General features: G+C 43.1%; 1 protein-coding gene across 3 annotated transcripts in view; it reads left to right on the plus strand.

Annotated features, from left to right (window-relative positions):
• Window positions 1-20,970, plus strand: part of rnf19b (ring finger protein 19B) — a 271,584-nt gene that overhangs the window by 216,050 nt on the left and 34,564 nt on the right. Inside the window, exons 1-3 of one of the 3 annotated variants that reach the window (XM_038797508.1) lie at window positions 5,084-5,334; window positions 5,446-5,913; window positions 18,938-19,239. In XM_038797508.1, the coding sequence (XP_038653436.1) occupies window positions 5,677-5,913; window positions 18,938-19,239 (539 nt within the window). In that variant the 5' untranslated portion in view covers window positions 5,084-5,334; window positions 5,446-5,676. Of the gene's footprint in view, window positions 1-5,083; window positions 5,335-5,445; window positions 5,914-18,937; window positions 19,240-20,970 lie in introns of those variants that run through there. The other 2 variants (XM_038797499.1, XM_038797518.1) reach the window with 2 other exon arrangements.

Here is a 20,970-nt window from a genome sequence, read left to right on the forward strand (position 1 = left end):
CCAGCATCTCTCTTTAAGGAGGAAGTAGATAGTTTGTGTGACAACCACCTTAGGGGCCAAGGACTGTTCTCTATACAATTCCCCCCTTTCACCTCAGAGTATGAACTCCCCGGTAATTGGTGGTGGGGTTCCTTTTAACAAGGGGGAGCCTCTCAGTACAAAAACCCTGACCTGTGTGCAGGTCAGTGAGGATGGCCCTTCAGGGAGAGGAGTTGTAGCTTTGTGGTTTTGAATATACCACAATAAACTTTGTTCATGCTTATCTCACCTTGCGTTCCTGCGTCTTTTCCGTTACATTCTACACTGGCAACGAGACTGAAGTGGAGCTGCCACAGCCATTATGCGTTATACCACCAAGCCACTTTGACCAGGCCCAAAGAGGCCTCCACTCCGAATGGTGAGCTGCTGCACATCGAGAAACTTAAACAGTTTGATGCTGGTACCGATGACTAGTTACAGTACGTAGAGTGGGTACAGTATTTTTTTCGGTCTAACACAATTGTTGGGGATGAGTGACCGACCGTTATCTTACGGACCACAGTCAGGGGACCCCCCGTGTGCTCCTCAAAAGTCTCACCCACCCGGACAGGCCGAACTCCAAGTCTTTTGCTGTGTCAGTGGCCCTGGTCGAGGTACATCTTAACACACAAACCCTGATAATAGTCCACTGGTTCAGTTGCCACAAGGCCTTGCAGGCCCAAGAGGAATCCAGTGGCGACATTTTGGTGTGCTTGAGGACGCTCGACGCCACATGTGAGTTCGGGTTCACACTGTCCGAATCCCTATGGAACCATTTTGTCTGTGGTCTCCGAGACACCGACACCCAACGGCCCACTTAACACTCCACCGGGCAGTAGACAACGCCATTTTCCAGGAGAGCACAGAGCACAAGTTGCAGGGCTTGTCGATCCTAAATCTCGGTAACTGAAGTGATGCCAACCCGCCACATCCAGGGTCGAATGATGCAAGCTTCCGTAAAGCAGGACTGACTGCGGGACCCAAGGCGGTCGCTATGAAGCATCCGGCTGCAACTGTGAAGACTCCACTGAACCGGAGCACCAAGATGGCAGCCACAAGCTGCGGGCTGGGCACTGCAACCAGAGTCAGGACGCCAGACAGGCCCGTGAAGGTGCCGTTTCCCGCTAATCCCCAGGCATTACCACCCCCTTAAGAGACCAAGCATATTAAGTTGAGGACCAGGAGGTAACATACCAGCTGTTGCACTGTGTTGCCGCCCCCAGGGTCGTGCCCATCCAGATTGCATTGAAGATGATTGGACACCCCATTGACATGGACCGCGACTCACAAGCAGCAGTCTCGGTGGTCAGCCGCCGCATGTCTGCCATTATCTGGGCTGGTCTCCAGACTTTGGACCTTTCTGATACAGCTGTCCGGTTGGCTACATACACTAGAGAACCTTTGGTCATTGAGGGTACCACCCACGTAACCGTGGGGTATGGGGACCAATCAGCATAGGGTACCCCACGGTGGAGGACACAGCTTACTGGGCCGTGATTGGCTGTGCCATTTACAATTGTGTTGGCACCGCGTCTGCCATATGTACACCATTGCCCAGAAGGAGAGCTGGCTAAATTTCCTGCGTCTTCCCTGAAGGCTTTGGCATGATAAAAGGTGCAGTGGCCAAAATTAGTGTGGGCAAAACGTGAAACCCCTTTATTTCTGTGCCTGCCTAGTGCCATGCCCAAGATCGATGAAGAGCTGGATCGCTTGGAGTACCAGAGGTGGGGTGGTGAGTTGCAGGGAAGACCATCATCCTGTTGATGTGTGGCGCAGTTAGCACATATACTCAGGCAATTGACTCAGCCATTTACTGTAAATGTGAAAGTTTGGAGGATGAGTGTTCATGAAAGGGAAAATTAGGGTCAAGGGTTTCTGTTTGTTAACACTTGTAATATAAATGCAACCGAAGCAGAATTGGCCAAACCAGACGAAACAACTGGGGAATTTTAAACATGTGAGTTACCTCAAAACCAATTATATTTGTGTTTTCCTCGGTCCTATACATTGATTTCAGATTCCATTCATGGGTTCAGACACCACCACAAAATACCATCCGACCACTCATAACCTCCGCCAAAGTAAACATTGTGAGAGTCCGTCAATTGTATTGGTCATGTAACCTTCTTTAAATTGTGCTAATGTCTTGGGTGCACAGACATAGGGAGATACATTTTCATAATTGCTCATATTAAAGATATTTACTAAGAAACCAAACAATGCACACCAGTGAAAACAGTCCATGATTCAGGATAGTTTTTAAGTAATTTTCAATTATTTTAAATCCAGTTACCCACAGGCAAAAAACTGGGTACTTAACAAAATTGATTTTTTTTTTGTGATAAATCCATTTTCAGCTGTATTAAAAAACTGGAGCAGGTTACCACTCTTAATACTTAATGAATACTTTTAATAGAGGAAAATAAACATTTGCATCCTATTACAAATATCTTGGGAATGGAACACATGATGGTCGGAATTCTCTGGCCATTCACTGACGGCAGGATTCTCTGGTCCTGCCGGCAGTGCGCCCCTCCTGCGGGTTTCCTGGCAGCGCGCGATGGCTTCAATGGGAATTCCCATTGAGAGCAAGGTAATCCTGCCGCCATGAATGGCAGGCTGTCTCCCGCTGCTGGGAAACACACGGCTGGGAGGCCGGAGAATCCTCCCATTATGTTTGTCATTATGTATATTATTGTATCAGAAAACTATTCAGCTCAATTTTGAGCGCTCTTTGTGTGTACTTTTCTCACTATGCTCATCGTGGGCCGAAACTTTACCTCATACTTTGTACTGATTCAGACTGTTATCTTTGTTAAGCAATGTTTTTAGGATGATCTTTTACATGAAAAAATATGGAAACTGAGCGTTAAGCCCTTGAAAACTTTTATCTTTTTGCAGTCCATACAACTGAGAAAAATGATTGGTCTCTAGTATTGGAATTCCCTGACTGGTTGTTAATCTTGGCTGGGTCAAGCAGATGAGAAAATCCCTGTAAGAGGCTTAGGTTAAATTGGAAAAGGATAGGGTGAGCAAGCTTTGTTGATAAGGAAATGTACAGACTGGTGGAGCCTGGAGGAGTGAGGAACTTAAGGGGGAAATTCTCCCAACCCACCTGTGGTGGGTTTGGTGGCAGGCCACAGAGAATCTGGCGAGGAGCAAAAAGTCGGAAACCCACCAGTATAACGTCACATTGCAATTCTCCCAAAGGCGGGTTAATGGCGGGTCGCTCTTCCCACTGGCAGGTGGTGCAAACTTAATTTGCATTAATTTGCATTCATGAATGCTCATTAAAGCAGCCGGCCGCCGACATTACATCAGGCCTTCCAATCTTGCATTACGGCAGCAGGCACTTGCATCAGGGTCAAACACGATTGCTAAAGAGTGCCATGCACAAGACCTCACCACTCTGCTGGGTCAGACCAGTACCTGCCCTTCATCTCCATGCCGGGCTGGTCTTCATGGACATCAATGTGTAGCTGGGCCCATTGACCCTCCTGTGTCACCATCTTGGTTCAGTACTGCGCCTAGTACAGAATACTGGGGTCTCCTTTCCAGCCTGGAGCAGTACGGAGGCATAGTGGTTAGCACTGCTGCCTCACAGCTCCAGGGACCTGGGTTCAATTCCGGCCTTAGAAGATTGTCCAGGTGGAGTTTGCACTTTCTCCCCATGTCTGGGTGGGTTTCCTCCCACAGTCCAAAGATGTGCTGGTTAGGCTATGCAAAATTGCCCCTTAGTGTCCAAAAAGATAGGAGGGGTTATGGGGATAGGGTGGAGGTGTGGGCTAAAGTAGGGTGCTCTTTCCAAGGGCCGGTGCAGACTTGGTGGCTTCCTTCTGCACTGTAAATTCTATGACATCTATGATAAACGTTAATCTGGACAGCACTGTGTTGTGGGACTCATGCAGCCACCACAACTAAGGTCCAAAGTTTGACCAGGGGTTAGGGTGTGAGGTGAGGCCAGGGGGTATGTGCCTGATGAGGATAAGGGGGAACAAACTGTATGGAGGCAGGGCGAGGGCTCACAATGGCAGGCAGATGGGCAAGGAGGTGGATAATGATGATTGTCAATGGAAGGTAGAGGGAAGACTGTGGGGAAGGAAGCTGGACCATGACAAGGCTGCATTAAATATTCACAAACAAGGAGGTCAAAGGAATGCCATATAGTTTACTGGAAAGGGATACAGGAAGGCTCCAGGTGCTTTGAGTAGGAATCCAAGGGGGCCATGAGTGCCTCACAGGTGATAGGTTCAGCGAGGAGGGTAGTTGAATTGAGGAACAGACTCCTTCTTGAGGCTGTTAGCCTTTTCCCTCTGTGCTGCTGACATCCTGCACAGTCTGGTGAAGACAGATGGGCTGGAGAGAGTGGCATGAGTGTGCTGGACTGGTATTTAAATGTGTCGCCAAGACCTTTGAATTGCCAGCTGATAGTGGGCGGATAAATCAGATCCTAGCTTACTAGGTGAATCAGAGGGAATCATATTTGTGTCTAATTAATTAATGAGGTTCTGAGTGTAGAATCTGTCGCAGGTTCTTGCTCTTCTGGTCGATGGGACAGGTCCTGCCTGAGCTTCACAGTGCCAAGACCCTGGTTCAATTCCGGCCTTGCGTGGCTGTGTGGAGTTTATACTTTCTCCCCATGTCTGTGTAGGTTTCCTCCGGGTGCTCTGGTTTCCTCCCACAGTCCAAAGATGTACAAGTAAGGTGGATTGGCCAAGATAAATTGCTCCTTAGATGTGCAGGTGAGGTGGGGTTATGGGATTGCGGGGACTGGGCCTAGATAGGGTGCTCTCTCAGAGGGCTAGTGTGGCCTCGATGGGCTGAATGGCCTCCTTCTACACTGTAGGAGTCCTATGGAGCCGCCCACCACCCTACTTAAGTCTCAAAATGGGAGAATTTAGTCCTAAGTTTCTACTACAGGAAAAATGTCATCCTCATAACTAATTGAGGATTCATTTAGAAACAGAACCTTGTTACTGTTTCCGGAAATTTAGCACTGGATTTAAAGGGTTAAACTTTGCTCTCGCGATTTGCATATGGTTGTTAAAAGGGTTAAGTGATTAATCGAGCAAACAAGCTGAAGCGAAAGTCAAACACATCTGTGCGACGCATGGAAGCTGGAATGAGTTGCTTTTTCATTAATCTGCCGACACGGTGGGCTGATTAGGAGCTGAAGACTGTGTTATCAAAGTGAGACTGCTTGCCGGTTGCGGTGGTTTTCTGTCAGCCAGTGGGTCTGAAATGATGGGAGTTACTGCCCATGACGCAGTTTGCAGCCTACACACTGTAGTTAACTCCGTTTGAAGAGCAGTAGAGGTGAGGCAGTCTTCCTGAGCATGCTCCGTCACAACGATGACACAACTCACACCAGTCTGAGTAAAAAGGGACTCGCTCATTTCCTCTTGTTTTTTTTTATATATGTTGCAGCTTCGACCAGAAGGAGAGAGAGAGACGGGAGAGGAGATGAGATGGCTCCAAACAGCATCTGAAGCTGCTGCCTCATGAGAGAGAGAGAGAGCGCGAGCTTTGTGGAGGCGATCCCTGTACCCAGCTGTGCTGTCTGAGTACCTCAGCTGGGCTGACACTGTTCAGCTGCGCGAGGAAGGGAGACCCTGGAAGAAATTATTTTAACCACACCTCGAGCACCGAAAAGACAAAATGCGTTCGGATTCCCCCCACTCCTCGGCTAGTACAACTCCAAATCCCAAATGCCCGGCAAAGAGGAGAAGGATTTCTTTCCAGAGCATATTTAATGGCAAATCCAAAGGAAAGCAGAAGCAGGAAGTATCTGTGGCCAGCATCGAGAGCATCCACATAGAAGCGACAGAGACTGAAAAGAAACTACATGTTTCTGACAGCAGAACAACATTGACATCTTCAGATTCGGCCAGGAAGGTTGGAATCTAATTACCATTATAATTTGGCCCCATTTTATTTGGTGCACAATCAATATTAGTGCTATTTGCAATACAGTGTTAAGCCCCCAAAAAATGAATGTGGGATTTGGAAACTTTGACACAGGCTTGTTGCAAACTGACTCCCACCTTTTAGTGCTGTAATGCCCAGCAGACAGGATTAGGTTATCGCCGCAGCCTTTCTATATGCAGCTAACGATGTCTGATTCTAGTCAATATTGTTAGCTGCAGGCAGGATTGTTATTTTTGGTGTTTTATGGTTTAATCATGTGTGTTGACACAGATGCATTACACAGTAGTGTATAAGCTATGATAACCGATGACCACTGAAAAGTAATGACCACAGAAAAAGGTTAAGACCAGAATATGTTTCTGTCACTTGCTCAAAGAGAGTTGCATTTCCAGAATAAATGATAGCTAAAGTGTGGTAACTATCGTGCCTTAGTAGTTGAGTAGTTCCGCCTGGATTATCACACCACAATGCATACTAGCTACTGTTACCAAAAACAATTTTGCTACCTCTTTACATCCAGCACTAATGTATGAAATTGCAGAATTAGAAAGATATAACTCCACAGTTGGTTCCAATCAGATGCCTCAGGTACTCTAGCAATATTTTGTTATAAGGCTTGACAGCAGGTTATGTCCTGTAAACCAAGGATTCATTTTAGCTTGAGCAACCCAGCTTTTACCATTTTTAAAAAGCGCATCATTCAAACAAGTGGTTTTCAAAGGGATCTTGCCTTTGAGAAAAGTGTTTGGCAAACCATTCTCCCGGTGCCTCAGGAATATTTTTTTTTGTCATGATGACATTACACATTCAAGATTTATGTCCCTTCAATTGTGTGTTGGCAAGCTTTTTTTCTAAATTTGTTTGCGCATGCTTCATTAATACAGTACCTTATTAAATGATTTTGGTGGTGGGGGGAGGAAATCAGATACAGCAATGTTTTGAGGTAGCTCTTCATTCTCCAAATACTCCAATTACACAAGACATTCATAATTTCACTGGGCGCAAAACCCTCTCCAGTTCCTGCACCTTTCGTTTTATTTTATGCACCTTTCGTTTTATTTTATGATCGTTTCATGTTAACATTTTTAGGGTCAAGAAAAAAAGGCATTCGGGCCCCCATTCAGAAACCAATTCAATCTATTTGCTTTCTCATTGCACCCTTCAATCCTTTCTGTTTACAGAAATAAACCAATTTCCTCAGCCATTTATACACAACATCTGCTTCAAAGGCCAATTTTGCTATTATTCATGTTTTCCCAATTTCTTTATCTTCCTACTTTTTCCATTTTTAGTATTTCTCCCTGGCCCTTGACTCCTTCAAATCTGGATCAATTTTGTCAATTCCTTTCACAATCCTGCAATCGTAATTTTAGTTCATTCCCAAGTCTACAGTTCTCCAAATTTGTTAATCTTTCCTCATAACATGAACCATTGATTTATGCTGACTAAATAAGCTAAAAGCTGTTTTTACTACTTGGGATGTCAAGATCTCCTACTCATGTTTTAAGGATTGCATTCCACAGTTCTGTACATTTATAACTAACCTAATATATTAGCAATAAGCCAAATTCTATTCATGATTATTCGAGTTTCTAAATGCTAAAGAGATCTTATTCTGAGATTCCATTTGTTTTTCCTTTTATTTTTGCTGCTCAGATGGTCAGTGACGTCCTTTCTAAAATCAAGTGACCAAAGCTGTGTATGGGACCAAACTCTGCCACAAACAGGGATCAAACTAAACCTATTAAAATAAATTAGCTATAATGTGGAAACAAAATGCATGCTTGGAAAAATGAATACTGCAATATTCTGCTCATAATGTAGAAAAACAACTCCAGATAGTTTCATGTATACATCAGGGAGATTATGATGCGAGAGGGAAATAGCAAATAATCTGCCTCATGAGTTACGCAAGTGACCAATTTGTCCAGCCCTACGAAAGCTGACAGTAAGATTTTTAGTCAAGCTACACCACTGAATCCACGTTGCAATGGAATAGGGCCCCAGTGAGTTAACTTCAACGTGCTCATTAGGCTGCAGAACCAGGTTACAAATCCGTCTGCATGTGCAATTGCACCTGGGGTTACCTGAACTGCTGGGTTACCAGGTGTAGAACATGAATAACAAAAGGATGGTTCTGGGACAATGGAGAGGAAAGTGGGGGGGGGGGGGGGGGGGGGGGGGGGTGTAATGGGATTTGTTAGTTTTGTTACTGGCATTTAAAGCCAGAGGCAATTTTCTGAAGTGATTTTACTTACAAATCTGAAATTCTTGCAGGGTGAATAAATTGGGCTGGTGCATTGCTTGCTTACTTCATTTTTGTCCAGGTTTAGAACACAAACAATAATTATGCCCACAGGGATATGACAACGACTGCCTTGGCCCTGCTGAGGATTGGCAGAGAACAGGGGACACAGTGGAGCAGAAAGAATAGTGTGGAAAATAAATAATTGTCAACGATAATGAAAGAAATGGAATCTATTTAGTAATCCAGTAGAGGTTGCATTTTTGGGAACCAAAGGTTGAAGTTGCAATATGGAATGTACTAAATATATGATTTTAATTTTTAAAGAAGGTCACTAATAGGTTGAGATTATCAATGGATGTTTTACTAGGACCACCATAATTAAAAGAATTGTCTTTATTTTTGGTATAAACAGTGAAAAAACGGTTGCTACCCAACCATTAGTGCTGCCAGACATCAAGGAGATTTTCAACCTACTATTCAATGATTTAGGCACTGGCGGGGGTGTCAACAGTCATTCCTACAAGTTGCTATAGTCATTCGTGCTCTGTACATTTTCCTATATGGTTTTAACAAACTTCCTCAACGCCCTCTCTGATACACCCTCAAACACTCCTAATACCAACTCCCATTGCTCTTTTCAACCCAGCCATGTTAAGAATCTCCTTTTCTTGCCTGTTACAGAATCACAGAATTGATACAACACAAAAGAAGGCCATTTGGCCCATCATGTCTGCACCAGCTCTCCGAATTAACATCTCACTTGGTACCATTCTCCTGCCTTCTCACCAGCAACCCTGCACGTTATTCCTTTTCAAATAACTATCTAATTCCCTTTTGAATATGCTTTGATTGAGCCTAGGCAATCTTGTCGCTTTTGGCTTTTTTGATAGGTCCTTTGAATTTTTTCTCCCTGGGTCGCAATCCTTTCACAAGTGGGTAAAGTCTATCTGCATTAGCTCTGTCAAGACCCCTCACAATTTTTGAATGCCTCTATTGGATCTCCTCACAGCCTTCTCTTCTCCAAGGAAAACGGTCCAAACTTCTCCAATCTATCAACATAACTGAAGTTGCTCATCCCTAGAACCATTCCATGAATATTTTCTCTTTGACTTCCCATCTTTCCGAAGGTGCAGTGCTCCAGCTGAGGCCTAACCAGTTTCCTATACAAGTTCAACATAACCTCCTTGCTCTTGCACTCTGTGCCCCTATTGATATTGTATGCTTTATTTAATCTTTCTCAACCTGTCCTGCCATCTTCCATTACAGCACATATACACCCAGGTCCCTCTGCTCCTGCACATCCTTTAGAGTTGTACCCTTTGTTTTATATTGTCTCTCCATGTTCTTTTCACCAAAATGAATTGCCTCACATTTCTCCACATTGAACTTTTTGCCACCTGTCCGCCCATTCCACCATCTTGACGATATCCTTTTGAAATTCAACACCATCCACCTGACCGCTTACAATGGTTCCAGGTTTTGTATCATCCACAAGTTTTGAAATTGTGCCTCATACACCAATATCTAGATCATTAATAAAAAAATCAAGAAAAGCAAGGGTCCAAGCCTTGACCCTTGGGAAGCTCCACTACAAACCTACCTCCAGCCTGAGAAACATTCATTAACCACTACCCTCTGTTTCCTGTCACTCAGCCAATTTTGTATCCATGTTGCTACTGTCCCTTTTATTCCATGAGCTATAACTTGCTCACAAGTCTTTAGTGCAACACTGTATCAAATGTCTTTTAACGTCCATGTATACCACATAACAGATCATCAACCCTGTTATCCTTTCAAAAAACTCTAGCAGCAAGTTATTAAACATGATTTTCTTTTGTTGACTTTTCTTAATTAACTCACATTTGTTCATGTGACCATTCATTTTGTCTCTAGTTATTGTTTGTAGAAGTTTCCTCACCAGCAAAGTTAAACTGCCTGGCCTGAGAGAGTTGCTAGGTTTATCTTTGCATTCTTTTGTAAACAAGGGTGTAACGTTTACATTTCTCCGGGCAACACCCCTGAGTCTGAAAAAGATGGGAAGATTATCACCATGAACGTTCCGCTCTTACTTCCCTCAGTATCCTGGGATGTATCTTCCCAATCCCGGGGCCTTATCAACTTGAGTACAAAACGTTTATCGAATCCCTCCTCCTTAACAATTTTAAGCCCTCCTCGTGATTGAATTACCTTCTCTTTCACCATGGCCTGAGTAGCATCTTCTTCCTAGGAAAGACAGGTACAGTGTTAATTTAATGATTTAGTATTCATTTAGGGGAGCTAAGCCTTAATGTGTAATGTCTACTTTTTGGTCCCTAATTGTCCCTAGATTTCTCTTTTGAGGGAATGTGACTTGACTTTTCCCAAACTATATCCTCTTAGCCCATTGTTTAGCTACCATTTTTCCCGCCAACCTTTTTGATTTCAATTTGTTTGGCCCATATCCATTCTTACCCCATTGAATTTGGCTTTACCTTAGTTAACTCTTCTGTTACTTAAAACTTTGGTTGGCATAGTGTTTTATCAATGGGAGGTCCATAACCTAATGGATCTGGCTGAGGATGACTCCACGATGTTAACCACGTGGGAAATGCTGTGACCATCATTAAACTGTACAAGGTAAAACATTGCAAAATGTCTGCCCCTTCTGACACAGGTTTGTGAAAACACATATCATATTCTCTTTCAATCCCTGCTTTAAACCTCTCCATGTTGCACATCATTTTTCTGCTGATGGAACTAACAAATGACTTGATCACAGGTTTCTACCCATGCTGTTAACTAATTGGCCCCGAAGTGCTGCATAAAGGTATCCTGGCGGACTCCTCCTTTCAATCTTCTTTCTTGCCTGCAGAGACTACCCTGTTGGCTGAGCTAAGACTAGAAATTCTCCACACTGTTGCGCATCCTGAAATTGTACTGGAATACACCCTCCTAGATGAAGGCAAATGTTTCATTTGATTATTTACATTTATTTTACATTTTTGTTTTCATGAAAAAAATGTTACTTCCCACCCCTCCTTTGAATTGAAGAACTGATAGGACATCATCTGCAGAACACAATGGAGGCAAAATGCCAAGTCTGACAGACAAAGAAAACAACAACTTACTTGTAATTTTTATGAAATGCAAAGTGTCATTGGTCAGTCAGAATGAGTACATATTCCAAATAACATAACCAGAAGTTTATCAGAGAATTATATACCATTTGTATTTGTTGCCTGGTTGCAATGATGAAACTTATTTTTGCAGGGTAATATTTTAAAGGTCTTCTGTAACATTTTATTCATGAAAACAAAAATCAGGAGAAGAGCAGCAAAGTGACAAGTTTTGAAATTCACTTGAATTTGAGAAATGAAATCCACACATATTTTGGAAACTACGGAAGTTGAACTACTCAGTGGGCCTTTACTGAATCCTCTCTAACATGTCTCCACATAACTTTAATTTGTTTAAAATATAGATTTGCTGATCTTTCAGGCATTTTCCAGTTGTCCAAAGATCGCTAGTGTTGAAAGTGAAATTAATGAAATTGGTTTAAAGCAAATGGGTAGGTTATTGAGGCGCTCTGCCCCATACCAATGAGCTAGCAGCAATTAGTAGCTTAGTTTTGAACAATTCAATCAGGGGTTCAAATGCAAGTTAAACTGCTGAAAAAGTCATTCACTCTGCTGTATTTATGAACACAAATACATTTTTGAGTTGAACTTGGGAAGGGTGTGGTAATCTTATTGCTTCAGCAATAAAGTACTGGCTTGGTTTCCAAATAGCAGCAGAGTTCAAATCCAGATTGTGGCTGTCCTGACTCCTCAGCAACAATCTTTTGCTGTTTCCAACTGGGCAACCAGGTGGAATATTATACAATTGAAATGGTGTGTCAGTAAAGGGTCCAGTCATGCTCTGGATATTAATGGTACTTCCATTTTCTAATTCTTTCTTGTGATGTGGGCATCACTGGCAAGGCCAGCATTTGTTGCCCATCCCTAATTGCCCTTGAGCTGAGTATTTTGCGAGGGGCAGACAAAGTCTGGATTTGTGCTGTGCTGCTATTTGGGATGGGTTTCAACAATAATCGATTCAGGGTTGTCATGGTCACCACAGGCACTATGTTTATATTCCATGTTTTTCTTATTGATTGAATTGAAATTCCACAGCTGCCATGTTGGGGTTTGAACCCCGGTCCCTAGAACATTATCCTGCACCCCTGGATTGCTTTTCTACCATTCAACTAAATATTTATCTAAGATTTTAAAAAGTCAATCAAATGCAATGGAGCCCCCGGCTCCGAGTCATTGTCCATGGGGAGAATGTACAAACTCCACAGGTCTTCGTGGGTCTCACCCCTGATGTGTTATCTGTGTTGGTCTAACATCGACTGCAACTGGATACAGTAAAACGAGAAACAGGCTTCTGACACAGGAGATGGTCCAACACTGTTTTATTGAACCTGTTGATTGCTGTACATAATCTGCTGTGGGTTGACACTCTATTAACCTAACTGATAACCTCCTACTGGCTTGACCAGACTAGCTCTCTATCACATGGTGATGATGTTCATTGGCCTGTGCACTGTGACTATCTCCCTGGCCGTGTCCTGTGAGAGAGGGAGAGCCTTAATGCCTTGGGGACTTTATAGTGGTGGTGTCCTGTCTGGTGATTGGTTGTTCTGTGTCGTGTGTGTTCATTGCTTATCCTGTGTGTCAATCACTGCCTGTCTGCACCTCATGATATACATGATGTTATGACAACCCCCAAAATCTGAAAGATGTGCAGACTAGGTGGATTGGCCACGCTAAATTGCCCCTTAATTTGGGGGGGGGGGGGGGGGGGGGGGGGGGTGGAATTGGGTACTTTGCATTTTTTTTCTTTTTTTATAAATTTAATGGAGCTGATGGATAGAAGGTCTCAGTTCACATGATGCATAAGTAGGAATTACAGATATTGGGTGGTGGTGCTGGGGGTAGTGGACCCTTTTGGATAGTGGGCCACAGTTCACATGATGCATGAGAGGGACTAGCAGGTAGTGGCGGTGGGACTGGGGGGGTAGTGGACCAGTTGGGTAGTGGGTCACAGTTCACATGATGCCCAAGTGGCCAAGAGTTACACTTCAATATTTATATTGCTTGCAATCGGACAACAAAGTACAGCTCAATGGCCAACTCAAAACAAAATTAAAAGGATTAAATTCCGAAGGAAAATAAATGTAAACAATCATTGACTGACCTTGGGAAAAGTCAACTTAACCTACTTGTCCAATGGGTTGCACACTTTTTAAAAAACCTTTTTTGCAATTAAGGGGCAATTTAGCATGGCCAATTCACCTACTCTGCACATCTTTGGGTTGTGGGAGTGAGACCCATGCAGACAGGGAGAGAACATGCAAACTCCACATGGACAAGCCAAGTCAAACAAACAGCCACCATAGTATGGTGCTGCATGGTGGCATAGTGGTTAGCACCACTGCCTCACAGTGCCAAGGACCCAGGTTCAGTTCCGGGCTTGGGTGACTTTCTGTGTGGAGTTTGCAAGTTCTCGTGTGTCTAACGTGGGTTTCCTCCGGGTATTCCGGTTTTCTCCAACAGTCCAAAGATATGCAGGTTAGGTGGATTGGCCATGATAAATTGCTCCTTAATGTCCAAGGATGTGTAGGTTAGAGCGGGGGAATTAGCCTAGGTAGGGTGCTCTTTGAGAGGGTTGGTGTCGACTCGATGGGTCGACTGGCCTCTTTCTGCACCACAGGGATTCTATGGATAGCAGGTTTTTAAAAATCTGTTGAATAAACATCAGATGCAGTTTTTGTTGAAATGTAGGCTTTACTCAACCATCTACCAACAAAAGGTCTCCAAAAAGGAAATTGAAAATGATCAGTCATTCTGAAAAGAACTAATTTCAGTGAGGTTGTGCTTGAATCTATTTGTCAGATATTTGAGAACAAAGCTTAAGATTTGTTAATTTTAACATTTTGTGTATGCAGCTCCAACAACTTGCAGAAGTGCCTTCAATATAAAGAAATGGTCAAAAGCACTTTGTGTACCTGAATAGGATACAAATATCAACCAGGAACAGTTAAGGTTAGAAGGGGTGACTGAAAGTTTCAACAACAGGATTGGTTTTGAGGAGGGCTTTAAAGATGGAGAGATGTGGGGAGAATGTTTGAGGATAGAACTGAAATCTCTTTATTCATGATGGGCCACAGAAAGGGAAATGCACAAAAGACCAGAGTCCGAAGATTAGAATGGTCATGAGGTATATGGGGATGAAATATATTTCAAACATGATGGGGAGTTCAGACAATGGAAGGCGCCTCAGCGCCAGGGACCTGGGTTCAGTTCTGACCTCGGATGATTGTCTGTGCAGAGTTTGCACATTCTTCCCGTGTCTGCATGAGTTTCCTCCAGGTGCTCTGGTTTCCTCCCACAGTCCAAAGATGTTCAGGTTAGGTGGATTGGCTATGCTAAATTGCCCCTAGGTAGGGTTGCGCGAATGGAGTAGGGGATTGGGCCTCGATGGGGTGCTCTTTCAGAGGGTTGGCGCAGACTCGATGGGCCAAATGGCCTCCTCCTGCACTGTAGAGATTCTAAGATTTTAAATTGGAGATAGATCAGTGAGAATTAGCAATAATAGACAAACAGGACTTGGTGTAAGAGAAGATTATTTAAATAATTTGAAGGTTAATTGAAGAATAGTAAATCAGTGATGAGATCATATTATGTCATTGTCTTGGAAATTACTACATGGAAACAGATCATCCAACCAATTCCGCCTATGTTTATGTAATCCTAACCTCAGGTGCCTGGTAAGAGCCCTTTATCGCTCGCTCCTTCAATCACCTTTCTGACTCATTTTTAAAAGTTAACACATCTTTCTTTTGGTCATTAATTTGAGGAGCACGTTTTACAGCTACACAACCTCTGTCCCCATTCTAGACTCCTTAGCCATTGGTAGGCATCCCTAACTAATTTTAAATGCCTCAATCAAATGAACCACTAATCTCATCAATTTTAATTAGTAGTTCATTGTGGAAGTGACAAAGACTTTTACTAGGTTTTCAGCAGTGGAATGGCTGAGCAAACATGGAAGTAAGCATTTTTTGATGATGGGTAGGATATAGGGTTTAAATCTCGGCTCAAGTTTAAGCAGTGTTTTAAAACAATTCTTTCACAGATTTGGGGTGTCACTGGCCATCATTTGTTACCCGCCCCCTAATTTCCCTTGAGAAGGTAATAATATTATTTAAATTATTAATAATATTAATAATATTAAGTAATAAGATTATTTAAATAATCTTCTCTTACACCAAGTCCTGTTTGTCTATTATTGTCTATTATTGAAGCATCAATGCTTCACAGCTCCAGGGTCCCAGGTTCGATTCCCGGCTGGGTCACTGTCTGTGTGGAGTCTGCACGTCCTCCCCGTGTGTGCGTGGGTTTCCTCCGGGTGCTCCGGTTTCCTCCCACAGTCCAAAGATGTGCGGGTTAGGTGGATTGGCCATGCTAAATTGCCCGTAGTGTAAGGTTAATGGGGGGATTGTTGGGTTATGGGTATACGGGTTACGTGGGTTTAAGTAGGGTGATCATTGTTCGGCACAACATCGAGGGCCGAAGGGCCTGTTCTGTGCTGTACTGTTCTATGTTCTATGTTCTAAGGTGGTGGTGAACTGCCTTTTTGAACCGCTGCAGTCTGTATGGTGCAGGTACACCCACAGTGGTGTTAGGAAGTGAGCTCCAGGATTTTGACCAAGCGATAGCGAAGAAATGGTGATATAGTTCCAGGTGAAGATGATGTATGACCTGGAGGGGAACTTGGAGGTGGGGAGGTGGTAATGTTCCCATGCATCAACTGCCCTCATCTTTCTAGGTGGTTGAGGCCATGGGCTTTGGAAAAGGTTGTCAAAGGAGCCTTAGTGAGCTGCTGCAGTGCATCTTGTCGAAGCAACACACTGCTAACACTGTGCATCAGTAGTGGAGGGAGTGAATGTTTACGGTGGTGGATAGGGTGCCGATCAAGTGGACTGCTTTGTCCTTGATAATGTTGAGCTCCTTGGGTGCTGTGAGAGCTGCACTCATTGAGGTAACTGGAAAATATTCCATCACACTCCTGACTTTTTGCTTTGAGGAGTCAGGAGGTGAGTTACTTGCTGCAGAATTCCCAACCTGCCAAGATTTTAAACCGTCTGAGATGGTGACTGGGAAAGGAGGTGGAGTTAGCAACAGCAGAGCAGGATTTATGCCCAGAGATACAATGGTTTGGGTCTCCAGAGGTTGTTAGCCTGAAACATCTGGGATCAAAGTTCATTCAAGATGATCCCACAGGAATCTTCTCAGATACTGCCACCTGTGCCGCCAGCTGCTCTGATTTCTTAAAAAAGTTATTGAAGTGTCACGTCATAATCGGTCTTCTGCACCCAATCAGTCTGTTCCTCTGTTTTGTTTTGACAGTGAAGTTATCCAGTCAGCCATGATCTCATTTTGGATGGAACTTATCAGGCAGTATTGACTTTAACTTTCTATCCAACCAGTTGGGAGTGTGGGATTGAGGCAATTGGAGGCAGGAGATACTGTGCTGAAATCTCTCAAAATACATGCAACAAGAGCTGGTGACCCTTCTTCATACCCATGTCCGTCCATACAGAAAGTTGCTGTGCCACTGTAGAGAGGTAGGAATTAGGAATCCACAGAAGAGAGTTTAGCTGAATTGAGCATATTTTGATTAATTTTTGGAATAATACAGGCCGAGGTCTTGTAACAAATAATGTGAGAGGCAAGAAAAAGGATCAAGATCATTACATAACCGGAAATGGTTATGAGGCAACACTGATGAATCATTCACAGTCGAACACCTGTAGTAACTTCATCAGAGCTGCCAACATTAAGGAAATATTAACACAGTGAATGATTATCATAAAGAATGAGGGAGCTTTTAAAACCATTGAGACCCATGAAGCTTGTACTTGACGAGCAGATGAGTGAGACCTGCCACATAAAATATGTTTTTTAAAAAAAAAAAAAAAAAAAATTATTTGGATGAACAAAAGCCTTTTTTGCCGCTTTTATCTGGGAAAGTGGGTAATATTATTTAACTGGGCAACTATTATTACCGAGTAAAAGGGAAGTACAGTGACACTGCATATCTAACATGAGCAGTTCAAACTTACTATGAATAAATAATCTTTCCATGCTCCCACTTAAAAACCAATTGGGTACAGCACCATAACCTTCATAAAACATATTGGCTTTGCGTATGACAGCATTGAAAAGCAATGTTAATTCATACCAAACTCTGTCAGAACATCCCTTCATGTGCCTTTAATGTAGCATATCCCATTACATGTTTGGTGTCACCACCACCATCATCATTTGTCACAATGTTAGGAAATAGTTTGTGAACTTGAGGTCATGGCTATAATGATCTTGCTGATTGACACCAGAACTTAAAGTTACAAATTGACAGTGCGTGTCTGTAAGTGGTGCATGTAATTCCTGCTTTGGTGTGTGAACCAGTCTTATTCATATTTATAACATTTTTTCCCCAATAATTGTTCAATAAAATCTTGAAATTTGGTGGATCCCTTCACATTGACACATTTGTAAGCTGCCTTGTGCATTGTTCTTTGAGCCTGTTTAATGATTACATCAAAATGATTACATGAATTGCATGGAACTGAGAAAATCTTGCTTAAAAGGTTTCTGAAGATACTTTGCGGCATTAGCTATACTCCCATTTTTTTTCTTCTAATTTCCCCCTCTCCTAAAAGCTAGTTCCTACAGGAGTACTGTTCTTTGAGCTCCCACTCCACTCTATTGCATTGTTTAAATGGCCGTTCTTAATGTGTAATCATGGGCAGAAAGAGTTGGGAGTCATTGAGCTGTGAGAAAAGGGGAGATCACAGCCAAGCCTTGGGCTCTCTGTAACTGTTATCCACCCATGTGCACATTTGCAGTAGTCATCACTTACCTGATTGCCATGATGTGGAGATGTTGGCGTTGGACTGGGGTGGGCACAGTAAGAAGTCTTGCAACGCCAGGGTAAAGTCCAACAGGTTTGTTTGGAATCGCTTGCTTTCAGAGCACTGCTCCTTCAGCAGATGAGTGGTGATGGCGTTATGCTCCGAAAGCTTGTGATTCTAAACAAACCTGTTGTACTTTAACCTGGTGTTGTAAGACTTCTTACTGTTACCTGATTGGAAACAGGAACAAGAACCCTGGCTGAGTATTTTTCCCTCTCTAAGCATTGATGTCAATTATAGTGCCTCCCCCCTTTGTTGCTCTGACTGAAATCAGTTAATTAATCATACACCAAAATCCCAGGGCTGCCTTCCTTGGTCTGGCTCAGTTCCACTCTGGCCAACCATTTACTACTTAAGCAAGCAGAGACAATAATGAATTTGTAACAACAACTGAGAACATTGTTAAGTCGTAGAAGCTTTTTCTAACTTCTTAATCTGTTAAATCCAAAGATGTGCAGGTTAGGTGGATTGGCCATGATAAATTGTCCTTGGTGTCCAAAATTGCCCTTAGTGTTGTGTGGGGTTACTGGGTTATGGGGATAGGGTGGAGGTGTTGACCTTGGGTAGGGTGCTCTTTCCAGGAGACGATGCAGACTTGATGGGCCGAATGGCCTCCTTCTGCACTGTAAATTCTATGATAATCTAGGACAAAGGTTCGGCGCAACATCGTGGGCCGAAGGGTCTGTTCTGTGCTGTATTTTTCTATGTTCTATGTTCTAAATCCATTTTTCTTGTCCAAGGTGTCATCGGGTTTTCTGGAATGTCCCCTCTGTTTAGTGCGTCATCCGCAGGAGAATGTGCCCGAAATCATGACATGCCACCACCGCTCCTGCCTTGACTGCTTGCGGCAATACCTGCGCATCGAAATCACAGAAAGCCGTGTGAACATCAGCTGCCCCGAGTGCTCAGAAAGGCTGAATCCGTATGATATCCGGATGATACTGAATGACCAGGCGCTGATGGAGAAGTACGAGGAGTTTATGTTGCGTCGGTACTTGGCTTCCGACCCTGACTGCCGATGGTGTCCCGCACCAGACTGTGGGTATGTGTGTGATCCTATTTAAAAAAAAAAAACCTGGCTAGTTACACTGTGATTGATAAAGGTATTCAAGATCATGAGGGGTCTACATGGAGTAGATAGGGAGAAACTATTCCCTTTGGTAGAAGGGTCGGAAACCAGAGGACACCGATTGTAAAATGATTGGCAAAAGAACCAAGAGGTGAGGTGAGGAGAAACGTATTCTGAATAGTGAGTGAATAGGATCTGGAATGCACTACCTGAGCATGTGGTGGAGGCAGAATCAAATGTGGCTTTTAGAAGGGAATTGGATAATTATCCAAAGGTAAAAGCTTTGGGGAGGGGGTTTACAGCAAAAGAGCTGGGTTGTGGGAGTAACTAGAATTAAGACAGAAATGAGCAGTTCTAATTATGATGAAAGCTTTGAACACCTGGTACTTTTCTGAGTGGAACCAAGAAAGCTAAGGGTGATGGGGAAGCTAATAGATTTACGAAATCATGAAAACCTTTCGAGGCTAAATTGTATCAGTTGCAAACCAGTAACAAGGTGCATTAACTCAGGAGTATGAGGAAAAACGAACGGAGAGGTTTTATTTGTTTTTTTTCCCAAAAGATTATTATTGGAACATGGAAACATTTGACCTAAAACTCAAAGTGGCGTCATAGTTACCAAAAAGTGTGCAGCAACATCAGTAAGTTGCAGAATAAATATTTAATTTGCTTTTTAGTAGTTAGTTCTGTTTAGTGATTTTTGTTTTATTAGCAAAGCAGTTAAATAGAAAATAAGTATATATAAGTACATTTCATCTATAAATACATATAGCTTGCATGTCTGGACTGCAAGATATGGGAGTTTGTGGATAGTGAGACTGCAGTAAATGTGGGTGCCTCCAATCACTCTTTCACTTCGAGGTCATTGAGCTGGAGATGCTCCAACACATAATGGAGGGGAATGTATACCTGGGTGGTTTGTTCCAGACCTTGTTCCAAACCTCAGTAAGGTGCAACATCAGCACTGAGTTGGTGTGGCCACTGGTGTACAGGGTAAGTGTGAGGATCCACAGAAACTGATCCTCTCCAACAGGTACAATATAATTGCCCGTGAGGATGGTGCAAGGACAGACAGGATGATGACCAAGGCATCTTGGAAAGAGGGGAACCTTCATTGTTAGGGATGTAATAATTAGAGGGATGGATAGCATCCTTAGTGAGTAGCATTGAGTGTCCCAGGTGGTATGTTTCTACATAATGCCAGGGGAGGGACATCTTGAACTAGGTATTTTAACTTCCACATAGATTGGAATAAGTGGATTAGCTCATGCCAGATAGTGACTATTTTGAGTCTGTTCAGGAGAGTTTTCTGCAACAATATATCCTTGAACCAACAAGAGGGCTTGCCATGTTAGGTTCAATAATGAGTAATAAGTCAGACTTAGTTCGCAGCCTAACCGTGCGTGAAAATCTATCTAACAGCAATCCAAATCTGAACGAGTTCAACCTTCAAATTGAAAGGGAGAAACGTGAAACAGCCTCTTAGAGTCCAGAGTTAGATAAGACCTAATTGAATGAGACAGAGAACACCCAGACCACTGGGCAAACCTATTAGTGAGTAAAATGACAGAAGATTAGTAGGCGATGTTCACTAAAGAATCTAAAATGATGCAGAACCTTTTATATCCTTGAGGACAAGAGCTCCATTTTCCAGAACAAAACAACCATGGGTGACTAAAGAGGTAAGAGGCAAAAAAAACTCTC

This window comes from Scyliorhinus canicula, chromosome 1 (assembly GCF_902713615.1).
Source record: "Scyliorhinus canicula chromosome 1, sScyCan1.1, whole genome shotgun sequence".
Classification (NCBI taxonomy): Eukaryota; Metazoa; Chordata; class Chondrichthyes; order Carcharhiniformes; family Scyliorhinidae; genus Scyliorhinus; species Scyliorhinus canicula.